Raw genomic sequence first — 19,195 nt, forward strand, 5'->3', positions numbered from 1 at the left:
ATCAGTCATCTTTTACTAGCAAAATATTTTATAGAGTTCATGCTGAATTATAATAATTGCATTTATTTTTTTATTCTGAGACGAGTCTAGCTCTGTTGCCCAAGCTGGAATGCAGTGGCAGTATCTCGACTGACTGCCACTTCTGCCTCCTGAGCTCATGCGATTCTCCTGCCTCAGCCTCCTGAGTAGCTGGGATTACAGGTGCACGCCACCACGCCTAATTTTTTGTATTTTTAGTAGAGAAGGTGTTTCCATCATGTTGGCCAGGCTGGTCTCGATCTCCTGACCTCACGTGATCCACCCAGCTCGGTCTCCCAAAGTGCTGGGACTATAGGCGTGAGCCACCGTGCCCAGCCTTGCATTAATTTTATTTTTTAAAAAAGGTTTACAAGTTTCTCACCCAAATGAAATACCTGAAACTTGCTTACAACCATGCGAAATTTTAAAGCCCTATTTAACTTCCAGAGATAAAACGGCCAACAAAGTAAAAACACTTAACTGTTCCTATAAAATTTCTGATACTGAATAACTTAATCTGTGGTACATTACAGCTTAAAAAGCACTTTCCAAATTCTAAACACATAGCCACTACTTTTCCAACTGAGTTTTTCTAAGCATTATAATACAAATGTATGGAAGAACTACTCATTTTAAAAGGTTGTGTTATAGGGCCGGGCGCGGTGGCTCACGCCTGTAATCCCAGCACTTTGGGAGGCCGAGGCGGCTGGATCACGAGGTCAAGAGATCGAGACCATCCTGGTCAACATGGTGAAACCCCGTCTCTACTAAAAATACAAAAAATTAGCTGGGCATGGTGGCGTGTGCCTGTAATCCCAGCTACTCAGGAGGCTGAGGCAGGAGAATTGCCTGAACCCAGGAGGCGGAGGTTGCGGTGAGCCGAGATTGCGCCATTGCACTCCAGCCTGGGTAACAAGAGCGAAACTCCATCTCAAAAAAAAAAAAAAAAAGGTTGTGTTCTAGAACTTTATTCCATAATTTTTATTTCATTCAAAAATGGAGACTTTCTACGTAAAGGCAGCAGTGATCTAAACCCCAAGTAGGAGAAACTTGGTTCTCCTGAAATCACAACTAACTTTTTCTGCAAAGGCGCGCATCTCAGAGTCCATCTTGACAGGACTGAGAAAACTGATAGAATGACCTTAACTTTGAAAGTATAAACATTAAACGGTTACGCCAGGTAATATGAATTTTTCAGTAGCTCCAGGAGTTGAGATTCAACAACTCATCTGTATCAGAGCACTCTATTTTAAGTCACATTAAAATAACTTAAACCTGTGATCACTTGAGCAGATTGTAGATTAACAGATCAATAGTAGTGCAGTATTTTTCCCTTCACGTATAAAGACACACACACACACACAAAACACAAGGTGCACAAAAGAAACTATCATTTTCCAAACTGCTTTAGGTGAATGTGAGCCATAATGTAAAAAACAAACAAAAAAAACACACAAAAAAATGCTAACAAAATCAACAAAAATTCCAAAACCATTTCACAGTGGTCTGCTTGTTACTCCTACACAAGAAAATCAAGTTTCATTCCTTCCTGATGACAAAACAATGGGCTGCATTTCTACGTCTACTTTTGCATGAACCCGCCAAACTGCCGTGTGAGGGGTAGATTAAAGCGACCCGGGCCCCCATCCTCCCAGCTGGAGGGTTGGTGAGGCCTGAGCGGGGAAGTGGAGAAAGCCATCAAAGGGGCGGCTGCGGCTCTAACCAACCCAAGTGCGGCCTTCTTGAGGGTCATCTGCAGCTCGTAGGAGGCCTGTGATGCAGCTTCTGGGGACACCTGGCTTGGATGCCGCTGACCAAGCCTCACGCGCCCACCAGCTCACCTGGCCCCCAGTCCTTCCTCCAGGCTGCCTCCCCACTAGGTGGGCCCTTGGGCTCCTCACCGGATGCTCTGGACACCCTCCTTCCACACCTGGTGCACCGGATTTCAGTGGCCCCCCAGGGCTGACTCTTCCTCCCCATCTGCTGGTAGGAAGACCGGGCAGACCCAGCCTTCAAAGGTTCTGCCGCCATCGCTGTCTCTTTCTTCTGGAACAATCGCAGCGTGCTAGTCCCGGCGGCCCTCGCAGCAGCAACCAATCATGGGAGGCCAGCGCCTGCAGATAGCCAATCAGTGGGTCTGGAAATTAAAGCCCGCCCCTGAGCTCGCCCTTGAGGGGGCTGGGGCTGTTTTCCGTTATCCTGGGCGTTACCACTCCTAGAAGGGGGTGCTTTGTGGTCGTTAAGGACCCTTCACTTTTACGTTCTACCCAAAGAGCCACCACTTTAGCACTTTTAGTCATCCCAAATTAAAATGTATTTTAAACATTATTACTTACATTGTGGGTAATTTCATAAATAATAATAATTTGTACTGAAGCAATCCCCTTTTCCTATTCTGTGTCAGGACCAGAAGCCCTAAACCTGTGTGCTGGAGGCATCCAGGGCTTGGTTAATAGTAGCTGGAGTGGAGAAGCTAATCAGCAGCCGTCATTGGGGGAGATTCAGCGAATGCTTTCAAATCAGGGAGTGCTCACCATTACTGCTGTTGAGCCGAATGATATACAAGGCAGTGTGCCGAGTGGTTGGAGATGCTAAGAATTTATAAACTAACAAGTTTCTGCTTGAGAGGTATATAACTCCCTAAAAAAACCAGTAATTTCCACCAAGATAGCTAAGTGTTAAGTGCCGGACGTGTGTTAGAGACAGTAGGAATTACTGTGTTCTGCCGGGCGCAGTGGCTCACGCCTGTAATCCTAGCACTTTGGGGGACTGAGGTAAGTGGATCACCTGAGGTCGGGAGTTCGAGACCAGCCTGGCCAACGTGGTAAAATCCTGTCTCTACTAAAAATACAAAAAAATTAGCCAGGCCTGGTGGCGGGCGCCTGTAATCCCAGCTACTCGGGAGGCTGAGGCAGGAGAATCTCTTGAACCCGGGAGGTTGGAGGAGCCGAGATCGCGCCATTGCACTCCACCCTGGGCAACAAGAGAGAAACTCCGTCTCAAAAAAATTACTGCGTTCTGAAGAAATGAAGTCAATATGGTCTACAGTGGTATGAAAAGTCTTCCTAGAGGATATACGGTTTGCACTAGACCTTACAAGATAGCTAGTACTTACAGGAGTAAAGAAGAAATAAGGGATTCCAAGGATAAAGAACACAGCGAGGGAAGGTAGATGGAAGACACAGTGGCTTCTTGAGAATTTTAAGGCCATTTAGCCAGAGTTCGAGTTTCCTTAAAGTAAGTTTATTTGGAGAAGCATGTTAGGGAAGAATTTCGAAGAATCTCGAGTGTCAGGCTGAGGAGTTCGGACTTTACTTTTTTTTTTGAGACGGAGTTTTGCTCTTATTGCCCAGACTGGAGTGCAATGGCTCACTAGGCTCACTGCAACCTCTGCTTCCCTGGTTCAAGCGATTCTCCTGCCTCAGTTTCCTGAGTAGCTGGGATTTACAGGCATGCGCCACCCCAGCTGGCTAATTTTGTATTTTTAGTAGTGATGAGGTTTCTCCATGTTGGTCAGGCTGGTCTGTAGCTCCTTACCTCAGGTAATCCACCCACCTGGGCCTCTCAAAGTGCTGGGATTATAGGTGTGAGACACCGAGCCCGGCCTGGACTTTACTCTTTAAGCAGTAGAGTACATGAGACGTTTTGTGAGCAAGGAACGAAGTAATCTGGTAGTAAGGCGGCAGGTGTATTTCAAACAAATCACCTGGATGTGGCAAGGTTGCCTTTTGCTGCTAAGAATAAAAGCCTGGCCATATTCCTTATTTTTTTCTCTCTACAATGTGTGTGGTGAAACAGAAACTGTGACGAATTCTGTTCAAAGGCTCATTTCTGCTCAAAAATCTTTGTAATTTGTTGCCTTTAAGAGAAAAGTACTCCCTAAATTATCCCCATTCTAGTACTCACCCAATAGTTTCTACTACTAATCCGTGATGGAACTCAGAGTACTAACCAAGCGATAATTCTCATGTAACTGATTGACTCTTCTATAGTTTGAGCACTATTCCCTATTCCCCTCAACTGGAATGCTCATTGTTCACTCTTCATATTCTTTTTTTTTTTTTTTTAAATGGAGTCTCGGCTGGGCACAGTGCCTCAAGCCTGTAATCCCAGCACTTTGGGAGGCCGAGGCAGGCGGATCACGAGGTCAGGAGATCGAGACCATCCTGGTCAACATGGTGAAACCCTGTCTCTACTAAAAATACAAAAAAATTAGCTGGGCGTGGTGGCACGCGCCTGTAGTCCCAGCTGTTCCGGAAGCTGAGGCAGGAGAATTGCTTGAACCCGGGAGGCGGAGGTTGCAGTGAGGCGAGATCATGCCACTGCACTCCAGCCTGGTGACAGAGCGAGACTCTGTCTCAAAAAAAAAAAAAAAAGAAAAGAAAAAAGAAATGGAGTCTTGCTCTGTCGCCCAGGTTCAAGCAGTTCTCCTGCCTCAGCCTCCTGAGTAGCTGGGACTACAGGTGCACTCCACCTCACCAGGCTAATTTGTTCTATTTTAGTAGAGACGGGGTTTCACCATGTTGCCCGGGGCTGGTCTCAAACTCCTGAGCTCAGGCAATCCGCAGGCCTCGACCTCCCGAAGTGCTAGGATTACAGGTGTGAGCCACCGCACCCCGCCCATATTCTCCTTATCCTTCCTGGGTCAGCTTTAGAAGCACTTTCTTCTTGAAACCTTCACATTTCTCTTCATGCTTAATGCTACTCTAGCATGTAGCAAGCCTTTTTTTTTCCCCTCTAGGATAGCTGAATGTAATTTGAATAACGACAATCTCATTGCATGGGGTTCATTTTGGGCCATAATGGGGATATTTAACGTGGCTCTTGAGTTTCACCAGAGATGACTTTGGTAATCCCAGAAATTGAATTAATCTTGGATAAATCAGGGCGAGTGAGAAATACACTGATATATGTTTATACCACATTCGTTAGTTTCTTAGCACTTACCAAGAGCTCTCAAATAGAGGAGCCCTGGTGTTGTCTTCTTAACATTCAATTCAGGTTGTTTGAATCCTTTGTCTGCAACCCTTTAATGGCTTCCTGTGAATTGCAACAAAATGTTTGATGGCCTTGGAGGCTTGCGCTCTGCCTGCTTCTCTACCAGAGTGCCTTTCTAGTGCTCTAAAATCATCTCCTAAGCAGATGAGAAATGAGACAAACTGGACTCCCATCTTGAGTACACAATTTTTATAAATTGCATTGGACCTACAGTAAATGTCTTTTAGAGAGTTTCACTAAAGCTGAAGAGAAATTCAAAGATCAAATGGCAGCAGCAGATCAGAGAAAGAATGTAGAACTATGCAGTCACAAAGTCAACTGGCAAGCTGCCCTTAGTCCTATGCACCTGAAATCAAATACATGGCAAGGTTAGGTTTCTTTGTTGTTGTTAAGCATACGACATATTTATTCACAACATAAGAGTAGGATTACTAGAATAACTCTAAGCCAAAATATTAATATTCTAACATCAAAGTAATCTACTGAATAGGCATATTTCAACATTTAACTGAGTTAACCCATTCAGTTACCTTGTTGAGAATATACATAACAAAATAGTTTATACTGTTTCCCATAATGGCTGTACTAATTTACATTCCCATTAATTGTATAAAGGTTCCCTTTTCTCCACATCCTTGCCTACACTTTTATCTTTTGTCTTTTTTAAAATAATTTCCATTCTAATACCTTGTGTAATATCTCATTGTGGTTTTAGTTTACATTTCCCTGATGATTACTGACATTGAGCATGGTTTCATATAATTAGCCATTTGTATGTCATCTTTAGAGAAATGTCTATTTAGGTCCTTTGTTCATTTTTTTATTTGAGTTGTTTTCTTCCCACTGAGTAGTTTATGTTCCTTGTGTATTTTGGATATTAACCCCTTACCAGCTGTACAGTTTGCAAATATTTTCTCCCATTCCACAGGCTGTCTCTTTACTCTTTACTCTGTTTCCTTTGCTATGCAGTTTTCTATTACTCAATGTAATCCTGTTTGTCTGTTTTTGCTTTTGTTGTCTGTGCTTTTGTTGTTATATCCAAAAAAAATCATTGTCCAGACCAATGACATAGAGCTTTTCCCCCTATTTTCTTCTAGCAGTTTTACAGTTTCAGATCATTTGTTTAAGTTTCTTTAATCTATTTTTGAGTTGATTTTTATCTATGATGTGAGATTGTGCTATAGCTGGCCTAGAGCCAGAACCTGAGCAACGCCATTTTATAAGACAAAGCTGTGTCTCCAAAAATGAGTTGTAATAACTACCCCATTCTCCTTGCAATAACTGCTGACTTGGTTTCTGTAAATAAGACTGCTAGTCTGCTCTGGATAATGTCCACCAGGTGAAGTTGTTTACCTTTCTCATCAGTAACTGATAGAATTGCTGGCCTTTGCTTATCAGAATGCACAGCCCAAGCTAATCTCATCTTGGCCCCTGTGAACTAAGATCTGTAATTTCCACCAGTACCCAAACCATATGTAAACTAACGTTTATCTTGACTTTTGTCGGTACCCAATATGTAAACTAATGTTTGTCTTGACTTTTGTGAATCATTTATGTAGCAATTAAAGTGACAATAAGCCCCGGAGCCCTCGGAATGTCCAGAGGCCCCCACCCCCGTCCCTGCCCAGGAGGTGATTTACAGAATCCACCAGCCCTCGGAATGTCTGGGGCCGGTTGATCCCCCTCCCCGCTCCTCAACCCTACTCCCAAGGTGGTCTTTCGGGTATAAAAAGCCTTGACACTCTCCCCTCGGGGCCGCGGGTTAGAGAGACGTGAGTCCTCCGCGGTCGCCGGCAATAAAGACCCTGCAATTTGGCATACTTTTGTCTTGGTGAATTATTTTAATCTCGCATCCCAATACTACAAGCTTATGATCTAATTTCAGTCTTCTGCATGTGGATATCTAGTTTTCCCAGCATTAGAATAACTTTTAAAAGGTATTCATTCTCAGCCAGGTGCGGTGGCTCACGCCTGTAATCCCAGCACTTTGGGAGGCTGAGGCAGGCGGATGACGAGGTCAAGAGATCTAGACCACCGGGCGCAGTGGCTCACGCCTGTATTCCAGCACTTAGGGAGGCCGAGGCGGGCAGATCACGAGGTCAAGAGATCGAGACCATCCTGGTCAATATGGTGAAACCCCGTCTCTACTAAAAATACAAAAAATTAGCTGGGCATGGCGGTGCGTGCCTGTAATCCCAGCTACTCAGGAGGCTGAGGCAGGAGAATTGCCTGAACCCAGGAGGCAGAGGTTGCGGTGAGCCGAGATCACGCCATTGCACTCCAACCTGGGTAACAAGAGCGAAACTCCGTCTCCAAAAAAAAAAAAAGAGATCTAGACCATCCTGGCCAACATGGTGAAACCCCCATCTCTACTAAAAATACAAAAATCAGCTGGGCGTGGTGGTGGATGCCTGTAATCCCAGCTACCCGGGAAGCTGAGGCAGGAGAATCGCTTGAACCCAGGTGGTGGAGGTTGCAGTGAGCCGAGATTTTTGCCACTGCACTCCAGTCTGGGTGACAGAGCAAGACTCCGTCTCAAAAAAAAAAAAAGAAAAAGAAAAGAAAATGGCATATAAGTAGCATGTTAAAAATTATCCATAAGCATGTAGCAATCATCCCTGTACTCATTCTTCTGTTGAGCAAACAAAGCAATATAGGCCTGCTAGAAGCCACTTATGTACTCACCCTCATCCCTTTCCTTTCCCTCTGTCCCCAGTGCCTTGGGCCTCTTTTCTCTCTCTTGATTATTATTTTAAAACTAACAACTAAAAAGCCACCCTGACAGCATTTGGCAAAGGATCCTGGAAGGGAGCTGATTTAATGGAAATCTTTATTCTTTTATTAGGCATTCTGTAAGTGCGTTTTGATGACTCTTAACTCTTCTCAGAATTCTTCTCATTTTACATATTGTTTTTGGAGAGCAGTGTCCCAAATAAGACTAGGAAGAAATATTAGAACTCTGAATCTCTGTCTTCCTAATAACAAAAGTGGCAGTTGCCCCAGACCCTCTCCCCAAAATTTATTTCACTCATTCATTAACATCACGTCTGGCATTTGATGCTGGTTGGCAGCTGGAACCTTAGCTGGGGCTGTCAGGTGGTCAGCTGGTATACCTACCTGCAGCCTTTCTGCCTGGGCTGCTCTACATCCCAAAGGTGGACATCCCAAAAGAGAGAGCGCCAGGTGGAAGCTGTATCACATAGTCTAACCCAGCCATGGAAATCACGCAGCATCACTCCCACCACCTGTTAAGGCAATCACAAAGGCCTGGTCAGGCCAGTGGGAAAGGAAATAGACTCTATCTCTTGATGGGGCAATGACAAGATTCTGGAAGAATGTGAGAGCTGGAAGCATTGTTGCAGCCATTTTTAGAAATACGATTTATCAAAGCTGGCAAGGAGCATTTCAATTTTAATAACATTTATAATTGCACCAAAATCACATACAGTTTATGGAAAAATTAATGAAAGATGTATAAGACCACCACACTGAAAACAAGGCATTTGGACTCCTGAAGAACAAAATTGAAGGACTTAATGCTACTTGATTTCAAGCCTTCGTATGATACCATTACCAATCAAACAGTGCGTTATAGGAATATGAATCAACAAATAGATCATTAAACCAGAACAGAGTCCAAAAATAGATCTACACATACATGGTTAACTAATTTCGACAAAGGCATCAGGGCAATTCAGTAGAGAAAAGATAGTCTTTTCAATAAATGGTGCCATAACAGCTTGATACTCATTTAGGAAAAAAAAAGCTTTGATCACTTAACCATACACAATAATTAACCAAAAATCAATCATAAACTTAAATGTAAAAAGCTAAGCACCTAAAGCTTCTAGAAAGCGGCCGGGAGAGGTGGCTCCCGCCTGTAATCCCTCTACTTTGGGAAGCTGAGGTGGGAGGATCACCTGAGGACCGAAGTTCAAGACCAACCCGGTCAATATGGCAAAAATCCATTTCTACTAAAAATACAAAAATTAGCCGGGTGTAGTGGGGCGTGCCTGTAATCCCAGCTACCCGGGAGGCTGAGACAGGAGAACCTTGAAACCAGGAGGTGGAGGTCGCGGTGAGCCGAGGTGGCGCCACTGCACTCCAGCCTGGCAGACAAAAGTAAAACTCCATCTCAAAAAAAAAAAAAAAAAGAACAAGTGCTAGATCATAAAATAAGTCTCAAAAACATTAAAACATTAAAGTAATATTTGAAACACATTCTATCACAATTCATCTAAGTTAGAAATCTAACAAAGAAGAGCGGCCGCGCGGGCGCCACCGCGATGGACGCGTTCCTGGTGATCCAGCCGCGCAAGACCACCATGTTCACGGGCGCCAAGGAGTCCAGCACGGTGTTCCAGCTGAAGCGCGTCGTCGAGGGCATCCTCCAGCGACCGCTCGACGAGCGGAGGCTATGTAAGGACGACTGGCTCTTGGATGATGGCAAGACCCTGGGCGACTGTGGCTTCACCAGCCAAACAGCACGGACAATGGCCCAGTCACAGTGGGACTGGCCTTCTGGGCAGAGCAGACGATGCCTTTGAGACCCGGTGCACCGAGCCTGCTCCAGCCCGCCCGAGCTGCCCGACGTGATGAAGTCCCAGGACTCGGGGAGCAGTCCGAGGAACAAGCTGTACAGTGAGGGCCCCTGAGAGACCCATTCCCCCCAGTAAAAGAGATTTGGGATGGGGGTGGGGGTGGGGGGCTGGGAGTGGGAGAAATTAATAACAAAATAAATACGTGTATTTTAAAGAATATGGTTGGTAAAGACTCCCTTCTAAATAACTCATGAATCCAAAAAATCGGGCTAAAAATTAAGAAATACTTAGACTTAAGCATTTATAAAAATAAAGTATCAAGCTTGTGGCATAACGCTAAATTGACAAGGAGGTAAGTTTTAAAACCTCATCTTTATATTAGAAAAAAAGAAATTTGACACAATTATTAGCTAAATGTGCATTCCTAGAAATTAGAAAAAGGGCAATGAATTAAACCCAAATAAGGCAGAAGATACTAAATATGAGAACAGAAATCAATGAAATGTGAAAAAAAAATACACAATACAGAAAATCAACAAGGTCTAAAGTTTACATTTTGAAAAGACTAATAGAATAGAAAACACTGATGGGACCTGCGGGGAAAGAGAGAATGAAAGAAGGTAGCTTATAAAAAAGGAAATACGTTATGACCCATTTGCGCTTGTCCTAAGAATGCAGGGGTAATTTAACAGAAAATATATTCATGAAATTTACCACATAAATGGATTAAAGGAGAAACCTATATTATCTCAACGGTTGCTTGAGAAGCAAGAAATTCACAACATTTTCATATTTTAAAAAAATGTATTTGGCAAACTAGGAATACAAGAAAATTTCCTCAGTTAAAGAGAATATTTAAAAATATAACCCTTATTGGTCAGGCACAGTGATTCACGCCTGTAATCCCAGCACTTTGGGAGGCCAAGGCGGGCAGATCACAAGGTCAGGAGATTGAGGCCATCCTGGCCAACATGGTGAAACCCCGTCTCTACTAATATACAAAAAAGAAATCACCCAGACGTGGTGGTGTGGCACCTGTAGTCCCAGCTACTTCCGAAGGCTGAGGAAGGGGAATCGCTTGAACCCAGGAAGCAGAGGTTGCAGTAAGTCAAGATCGCTCCACTGCACTCCGGCCTGGTGACAGACTGAGACTCCATCTCAAAAAAAAAAAAAAAAAAAAAAAAAAGTATATATATATATGGCCCTTATTAGTGAAATTCTGAGAGTGTTTTCTATAAGATCAGGAAAACGACAAGGACGTGGACCATTATTACCAATTCTATTCAACGTTGTACCAAAGCACTCAGCCAGGAAAGGAAGAGAATAAAACCAAATATGAGATAAAAGGTTGAGAAAGGAAGAAACAAAACTGGTTATTTTCAAGTGATATTATTACCAAAGCACAAATCTATAAAACATATACAGATAAATTATTAGAATCAATAAGGGTTTAGCAAAATTGCTGAATACAAATTCATTGTGTGAAATTCAATTATATTTCTATTAAATATTTTAAAGTTTTGGTTTTTCTTAAGTCAATACAGGGCTGGGAGTGGTGGCTCATGCCTGTAATCCCCACACCTTGGGAGGCTAAGGCAGGAGGATTGCTTGAGACTAGGAGTTTGAGACCAGCCTGGACAACATAATGAGACTCTGTCTCTACAAAAAAAAAAAAAAATTTAAATTAGTTGGACATGATGGTGCTCGCCTGTGGTCCCAGCTACTAAGAAGACTGAGGTGGGACGATCACTTGAACCCAGGAGGTCGAAGCTGTAGTGAGCTGTGATCACACCACTGCACTCCAGCCTGGTCAACAGAGCGAGACCCTGTCTCAAAAAATTAAATTAAGTTAAAAAATAAAATAAAAAGCCAACACCACTTACAATAGCAATAAGAGCTTGTGAGTAAACTTGTGAGTAAATTTAATAAATAATGTGCAAGTTCTATTAGGAAAAAAGTTATAAAACTTTATTAAAAGACTCAAGTAAGTAGAACACTATAACTATGGTTATTAATTGGAAGACTAAGTAGTCTATGATATAGCTGTCCACAAATTAATCTATAGATTTCATTGTGAAAGAAAAATAAAATCTTGGGATCCTAAATTCACTGTCAAAGGGAAAGTTAGGCTTGGGAATTGACTCATGCAAAAAAACTGCCTTTCTTTTGTTCCCAGGCAGATAGCTATAATTTTACATGCATATTTTGTCTTAAGTAAAATGAAGATTTGCTGCGCACAAGACGAATGCATAATTGACTTTTTCCTTGTGTAAAATGTAGATTCTTTCCCCCTTTTTTACACATGTAAAATGTAGATTCACTGAGCACTAACTAAAACCTCACAAGAATGTAACCACTTGCCTCATTGACTACCCTTCCTCCATTTTTCCCCTCTTTTCCCCTCCTGCCTGTTCTTTTCCCTTTAAATACTGAAGTTCCCAAAATGCTCTTTGGAAAAAGCACAGGCAGGTCACACAGATCCCACTGTAACTTGTGTTTCTTTTTCCAGGTATGTCCTCATCCTTTGCAAAATAAACTTCTAATCAATTGACATCTGCCTCAGTCACTTTTTTTGGATTACATAATGAAATTTAAAACTAGTTTAATGGGAATTTCCATGTACTTAAAAAGCAAATTCTCAACTTTGTATAGCAAAAGCAAAGCCAAAAATAGACAAGACACTCCTAAAATGAACAGAGTAGAAGAATTTAACCTACTAGATACATTACAAAGTTAGAGAAGTTGATAATTCAGACTCTACAGTAATTAAGTGTGGTTTCAATGCTGAGAGAAACAGGCCAATAGAGCAGAATAGACAGAAAAGGATGTAGACATACATGAAACTTGGTCTATATAACACAGGTCATACTCAGAGCAGTATGGAAAAAATAGATTTCTCAACAAACAGTATTCAGTTTCCATGTGAAAAAATAAAATTGGCTGGGCACAGTGGCTGGAGCCTGTAATCCCAGCACTTTGGGAGGCCAAGGTGGGTGGATCAATTGAGGTCAGGAGTTCGAGAACAGCCTGATCAACATGGTAAAACCCCAACTCTACTAAAAATACAAAATTAGCCAGGCACGATGAAGCACACTTGTAGTCCCAGCTACTTGGGAGGCTGAGGCAGGAGAATTGCTTGAACCCAGGAGGCAGAGGTTGCAGTGAGCCAAGATTGCGTCATGGCACTCCAGCCTGGGCAACAAGAGCAAAACTCTGTCTCAATAAATAAATAAATAAATAAATAAAAATAGAATAAAATTGGATTTCTCACATCATACACACGAGTCAGTTTCCAACTGAGTCAATTTTCATTGGAAAGAGTAAAACTATCATAGTGTAATACAGAAAGTAACTTCTTTTTGCTCCTCATTTTCCAATAATTGGGTTGTTTATTTTCTTTCTTTTTTCTTTTTTGAGAATATGTTTATAACTTCTAAGTAAAGAAAGATTTTTTATATTAAACAAACATAATACAAGTCATAAAGGAAAAAAATGAATAATTTCAACAGCATTAAAACTAAGAATTTCTGCCGATCAAAAGACATCAAAGATAAAAAAAAAGCCACACACTGGGATTAAATATTTATAGTTAACTAACAAAGGATGAATGACTAGCATCTCTGAGTCAATAAGAAAGATAATGCAATTTAAAAATGGGCAAAATATATTACAGGTATTTAACAGAAAAGTAACATGAATGAGCCCATAAGTATATGAAAATATTCTCAACCTTATTAGTCATTTAGGAGCTAAAAATTTAAACCATCAGGAGATTCTATTTAATACCAATTAGACTGGCAAAAATTAAGGAATTTCTCATCACTAAGGCTAGTGGAGATAGAGAACGGGATTCTCAAATACTGCAGGCGGGAGCGTAAATTCACACTGTAAAAGACTTTGAATATTTGCATACTCACATATTCTGGAGGAGTGGCTTTAAACCTTTTGACCATCACCACAATAAGAAACACATTTTATATCCCAACCCAGTGTGCCAACATGCTTACAAGTAAAATCCATTTAACCAAACAATACTTGCTCTTACTGTAAGTGATAGGCTCTGATACTTTATATTTTTTCATATAAAAGTCTTCATGTCTTTTGCACCACTCCTGCATAAATGTATAGAGTCAATCCTGGCAATCTAGACTCCTTACCTTGGACCTTCATTAATAGATTTTTCTGGGATGAAGTAGGATGAACCCTGGTGTTTCTCTCTTTTGACTTGCGTTTTTTTTTTCCCGATGTTTCTCTTCACATTCCTGGAAGTTATCTCAGTTAATTACAGGACTTAATATACTTAAATTGCATATTAATTCTCCTGACAAACATCTTCTTTGATCCAGCAATTTCAGCCACATGGTATTTAACATGCTAGATTCTTTCCAGCTTTACCATGGTAACATTTGTGAGATCTTCCTTTTAGAATAGTAGTCATTCCCTTAATGTCTACAATATCAACTTTCTGGAAGATCCCTTTGCATGCAGTAAAAGGAATAGCTCCACCGGCAGCCATGGGCCTATAATCCCAGCACTTTGGGAGGCTGAGGTAGGTGGATCACCTGAGGTCAGGAGTTCGAGACCAGCCTGGCTAACATGGTGAAACCCCATCTCTACTAAAAATTTAAAAAGTAGCCGGGCATGGTGGCAGGCACCTGTAATCCCAGCTACTCAGGAGATTGAGGCAGGAGAATCACTTGAACTCGGGAGGCAGAGGTTTCAGTGAGCCGAGATTGGGTCACTGCACTCCAGCCTGGGCGACAGACAGAACAGGGCTCTGTCTCAAACAAACATAAAAAAGGAACAGCTCCATATTTTCCAAAAGGCCTAGGGAACTGTAGATAATCTCTCTTTTTCCCTCTCTGTTCACAATTCTGGTTATTGTCAAAGATGTCCTTTCTTGTTGAAACCTATCTCCCCACCCAACTTCTTCTCTCTCCTCTGCTTCTTTTATGGATGCTGTTTGCATTTTACTAAATTTGTTTTCATGACTTACTAATTCTACTAAATTTATCTTCATGACCTACAGTTTGAAAAACTACTGTCCTGGAGAATCTCTCACATGATGTGCCCGGATGCCTGTGCAAAAATGCCTATGACAATCATTTGTTCATAATGGAAAACAATGTAGAATCAACAAAATGCCCACTTTCAGGAGACCATATAGTCCAGTACTCACATGAATCATTACACAGTAGTCAAAACGTGTGAGCAAAACATTGATATAACATGGCTGACTCTTGGAAATATAATATCAAGTGTCAATAAGCAATCTGCAGACGACTACACATAATACACCATTTACTAACACCCAGAACCAAGTAAAATGAAATGTTTAGGGAAATATGCATATGTGATACAACCATTTTTCATACATCAAGGAAAAAATGAAAATGAAATTAGGATAGTGGTTACTTTTCTGAAGTTAGGTAGCTTCAACAATATTGATCATGTTCTGATTCCTAAATCAAATGGTGGTTTCACAAGTATTCATCATCATTCCTCATAATTTAGAACTATATTATGATTATTATACTTATTTTATATGGTTATTATATATTATATGCTTATTATGATATTTGTACCTATACTTATTTTCCAACTTATACTTCCTTATTTTGTATAGATCAGATATAATATAACACTTTTTTTTTCCAAGAAGGAGTCTCACTCTGTCACCCAGGCTCAAGCACAGTGGCATGATCTCCGCTCACTGCAACCTCCACCCCCCAGGTTCAAGCGATTTTTCTGCCTCAGCCTCCCGAGTCGCTGGACTACAGGCACCCGCCACCACACCTAGCTAATGTTTGCATTTAGTAGAGATGGGGTTTCACTATGTTGGCCAGGCTAATCTCGAACTCCTGACCTCGTGATCTGCCCACCTCAGCCTCCGAAAGTGCTGGGATTACAGGCGTGAGCCACTGCAGTCAGCCCATGTAACACATGTTTAACCGCAAAATAAACTGTAGATTTGGTCCAAGTTCCCATCTGCAGGAGTCAAGAGGGAGTCCCATAGACTCAGTATTAGAACAGCTTTGCCTGAAGCCCCAAATCTCCACTGGCAATTCCCAAAAGGAGGCACTGGAACTCTGCATGCTCCAGGCAAGATTCCCAACCCATCTGCCACTTCGCCCCACAGCCGTGATGCCATCAGAAGTAGGCTCACTATGTCCTTTACCTTTATGTCAAAGGTACCTTTATGTCCAAAGAACTCCAGGATTCCCCATTTACCACAAATTTCCCACATCCAGATTCTCTAAGCCTTGGCAGATGGGTCTCTCTCATCGAATCCCCTTGCACCACCAATCCTTGAATCCTGTGTTCTCCGTGACATCAGGTGAGTCATCAGCAAAGTCCCCTATATCCTCAAACTCATCTCCGAAACCCACTTCTCCCCTGAGGACCCTGCTCCCCTTGCAGCCTCCTCACAGAGTTGCTGCCTCCTCTCACGTGGCTCCCTGACCAGGCAGTGGTGTCAGTGTCCTTCTTGGTCTTCATTGCTGCTTGTAGGCTGTTCTTTCTTTCCTCTGTTGACTTTGACCTTCACCCTACTTTAGCATTCACTCCCCTGGTCATATGCCCAGCACTGTCCAATAAAGCTGTCCATGATGATGGAAATGTTCTAAATCTGTGCACCGTTCACTGTGTTGACTGCATGTCACAGAGGCTTTTGAAATGTGGCTTGTGTGGCCAGGCACGGTGGCTCATGCCTGTAATCCCAGCACTTTGGGAGGCCGAGGTGGGCGGATCACCTGAGGTCGGGAGTTTGAAACCAGCCTGACCAACATGGAGAAAACCCGTTTTTACTAAAAATACAAAATTAGCCAGACGTGGTGACACATGCCTGTAATCCCAGCTACTTGGGAGACTGAGGCCGGAGAATTGTTTGAACCCAGGAGGCAGTGGTTTTGGTGAGCCAAAATCATGCCGTCGCACTCCAGCCTGGGCAAGAGCAAAACTCTGTCTCAAAAAAAAAAAAAATGTGGCTAGGCCAGGTGTGGTGGCTCATGCCTGTAATCCCAGCACTTTGGGAGGCCAATGTGGGCGGATCACTTGAGGTCAGGAGTTCAAGATCAGCCTGGCTAACATGGTGAAACCCCATCTTAAAAAAAAAAAATGTGGCTAGTGTGACTGAGGAACTGAAATTTTCATTTGATTTACTGTTCATTAATTTAAATTCAAATAGCCACCCAAGGCCAGTGGCTATTGCTTTGGAAAGCACAGCTCTGGACATCGTCACGATCAGTAACTGGAAAGCCCCTCCCTAACCTCATTTCCATCATCACACTCTACAACAACATCTACCTTTCCAGCACATTCTTTCTAATATCAAATCGATTGATCCAGCCCTGTGAGACCTAAAACCCACTGATTCTACAGCTAGTTCACTGTCCTTCAATTCTGTATGTTCCCCCTCAGCCAGTTTGAATGCCATCATCTCCAAAACACTTGTCCTTCTCCCACTTCATTGCTTCTGTTTGGCAAAAACTGAAACCTGAATTAATCTGAGTCTCTTCCATCTACATGCTGAGATCTGCACATCTCAATGTGGAGAAGAAAAATGCCCAGCTCTACTGACTGGGTTCATTGAATTCATGACTGCCAACCTCAAGAGCATGTCAGAGCATCGCTTGGCCAGCTAACTTCTTCACTCTACCACTGTGCCAGGGTAACTATTTTATATCTTCTCTCTCCTCAAACTTCCCCATCTCCACTTGCGTCCCCACTATTTGCTTTTACAAGCTTCCACCTGCCCATCTCCCACCCTCTAGCATCTGTGCCCATGAACTCCACACTTTCTTCTGTTATTATGTCTCTGCTCTTATGTCAGACTTGTCCATCCCACCGCCCCCCGCCGGCCTCCTGCCTTTTTTTTTAGACAGAGTCTCGCTCTGTTGCCCAGGCTGGAGTGCAATGACACAGTCTTGGCTCACTACAACTACAACCTCCGCCTCCTGGGTTCAAGCGATTCTCCTGCCTCAGCCTCCTGAGTATCTGGGATTACAGGCATGCACCACCACATCCAGCTAATTTTTGTATTTTTTAATAGAAATGGGGTTTTGCCATGTTGCCCAGGCTGGTCTCGAACTCTTGACCTCAAGTGAACCATTCACCTAGACCTCCCAAAGTGCTGGCATTATAGGCATGAGCCACTGTGCACAGCCCCAGACTTGTTCCATTTTAAAGATCCCACCTTCCCTCACTTATCCAAGGACATCACTCCAACAATTCTCTTCTCTCTCTCTGGCATCACCAATTTTCCCTTCTCCACTGGGTCTTTTATATCGGCATACAAACACGCCATATTTCTTGGATCTTAAAAAAATAAAAATACAAAACACTTCATTCTGATTTTTCCTGGCATTTCTTACCCCAGTTTTCAACAGTCTTCTCAAAAGGATTGCCTTTACTTGCTGCCTCAGTTTCCCTCTTCCCTGTCTCTCTCTTTTCAAATATGTTTGAGGTAAAATTTGTGTACAATAAGCCACATATACTTAATTTGACAAGCATACGTATTCACCTATGAAATAACAACAATCAGTAAAGCAAGCATTTACTTCATCCCCAAAAGTTGTGTTCCCACTTTCTCCCCTCTTTTTTTTTTTTTTTTTTTTTTTCTGAGACAGAGTCTTCCTCTGTAACCCAGGCTGGAGTGCAGTGGTGCAATCTCAGCTCACTACAACCTCCACCTCCCGGGTTCAAGCAGTTCTCCAGCCTTAGCCTCCCAAGTAGCTGAGATTACAGGTGCCCGCCACCATGCCCAGCTAATTGTTTTGTATTTTTAGTAGAGATAGGGTTTCATCATGTTGGCCAGGCTGGTTTCAAACTCCTGATCTTAAGTGATCCATCCTCCTCGGCCTCCCAAAGTGCTGGGATTATAGGTGTGAGCCGCCACACCCGATCTCTGCCCTCTCTTAAATTATTTGAACAAATTTAACTTTTCATTTTAATTCCTCTATTGAACTTTTTTTTTTTTTTGATGTGGAGTCTCGCTCTATCATCCAGGCCACCCATCTCCGCTCACTACAACCTCCACCTGCTGGGTTCAAGGGATTCTCCTTCCTCAGCCTCTCCAGCAGCTGGGACTATAAGCTTGAGACACCACTCCCAACCTTTTTTTTTTTTTAAGTAGAGATGGGGTTTCGCCAAGTTGGCCAGGCTGGTCTGGACCTTCTGACCTCAAATGATCCGCCTTGGCCTCCAGACCGGCCTCTATTGACCTCTTGGCTGTATCTCTTTGTATGCTTATTGGGGTGGTAATTGTTCTAGAAATTACAATATACATACTTAAACTTTCAAAACTACTTGGGGTTCATAAATTATTAAAACTTTTCAACCATGGAGGTCCCTTTCCTCTCTGCCAAATGCTCTTTATGTCAGGAGTTATCATAAGTACTACATCAACATATCTTGAAAACCCTACCTGACAATGTCATAATTTAGGTTTTAAATAGTCATATATGTTTTAAAGAACTTAATAGGATCCAAATTTCCATCTTATATCATTTTCTTTCAACCTCAAGAAATCTCTTTAGCATTTCTTATAGAGGTCTTCTGAAGACAAATTCTTTATGTTTTTCTTTATCTGACAAAGTTTCTATTCATATTCATTTTAGGAATTATTAGAAAAGTATATT

General features: G+C 42.3%; 1 protein-coding gene and 1 pseudogene across 2 annotated transcripts in view; one reads left to right on the forward strand and one right to left on the reverse strand.

Moving 5' to 3' along the window:
• Positions 1-2,049, reverse strand: part of LOC105704894 (RING finger protein 17) — a 114,081-nt gene extending 112,032 nt beyond the window's left edge. For both annotated transcript variants that reach the window (XM_064373495.1, XM_064373494.1), the window contains exon 1: positions 1,920-2,049. In XM_064373495.1, coding sequence (XP_064229565.1) covers positions 1,920-2,049 — 130 coding nt within the window. The remainder of the gene's footprint in view (positions 1-1,919) is intronic.
• A 7,253-nt stretch (positions 2,050-9,302) lies between these two features.
• Positions 9,303-9,671, forward strand: LOC105704895 (elongin-B-like; annotated as a pseudogene).
• Positions 9,672-19,195: the final 9,524 nt, after the last annotated feature.

This window comes from Aotus nancymaae, unplaced genomic scaffold, assembly GCF_030222135.1.
Source record: "Aotus nancymaae isolate 86718 unplaced genomic scaffold, 86718_ANA_hifiasm-v0.15.2.pri h1tg000009l, whole genome shotgun sequence".
NCBI lineage: Eukaryota > Metazoa > Chordata > Mammalia > Primates > Aotidae > Aotus > Aotus nancymaae.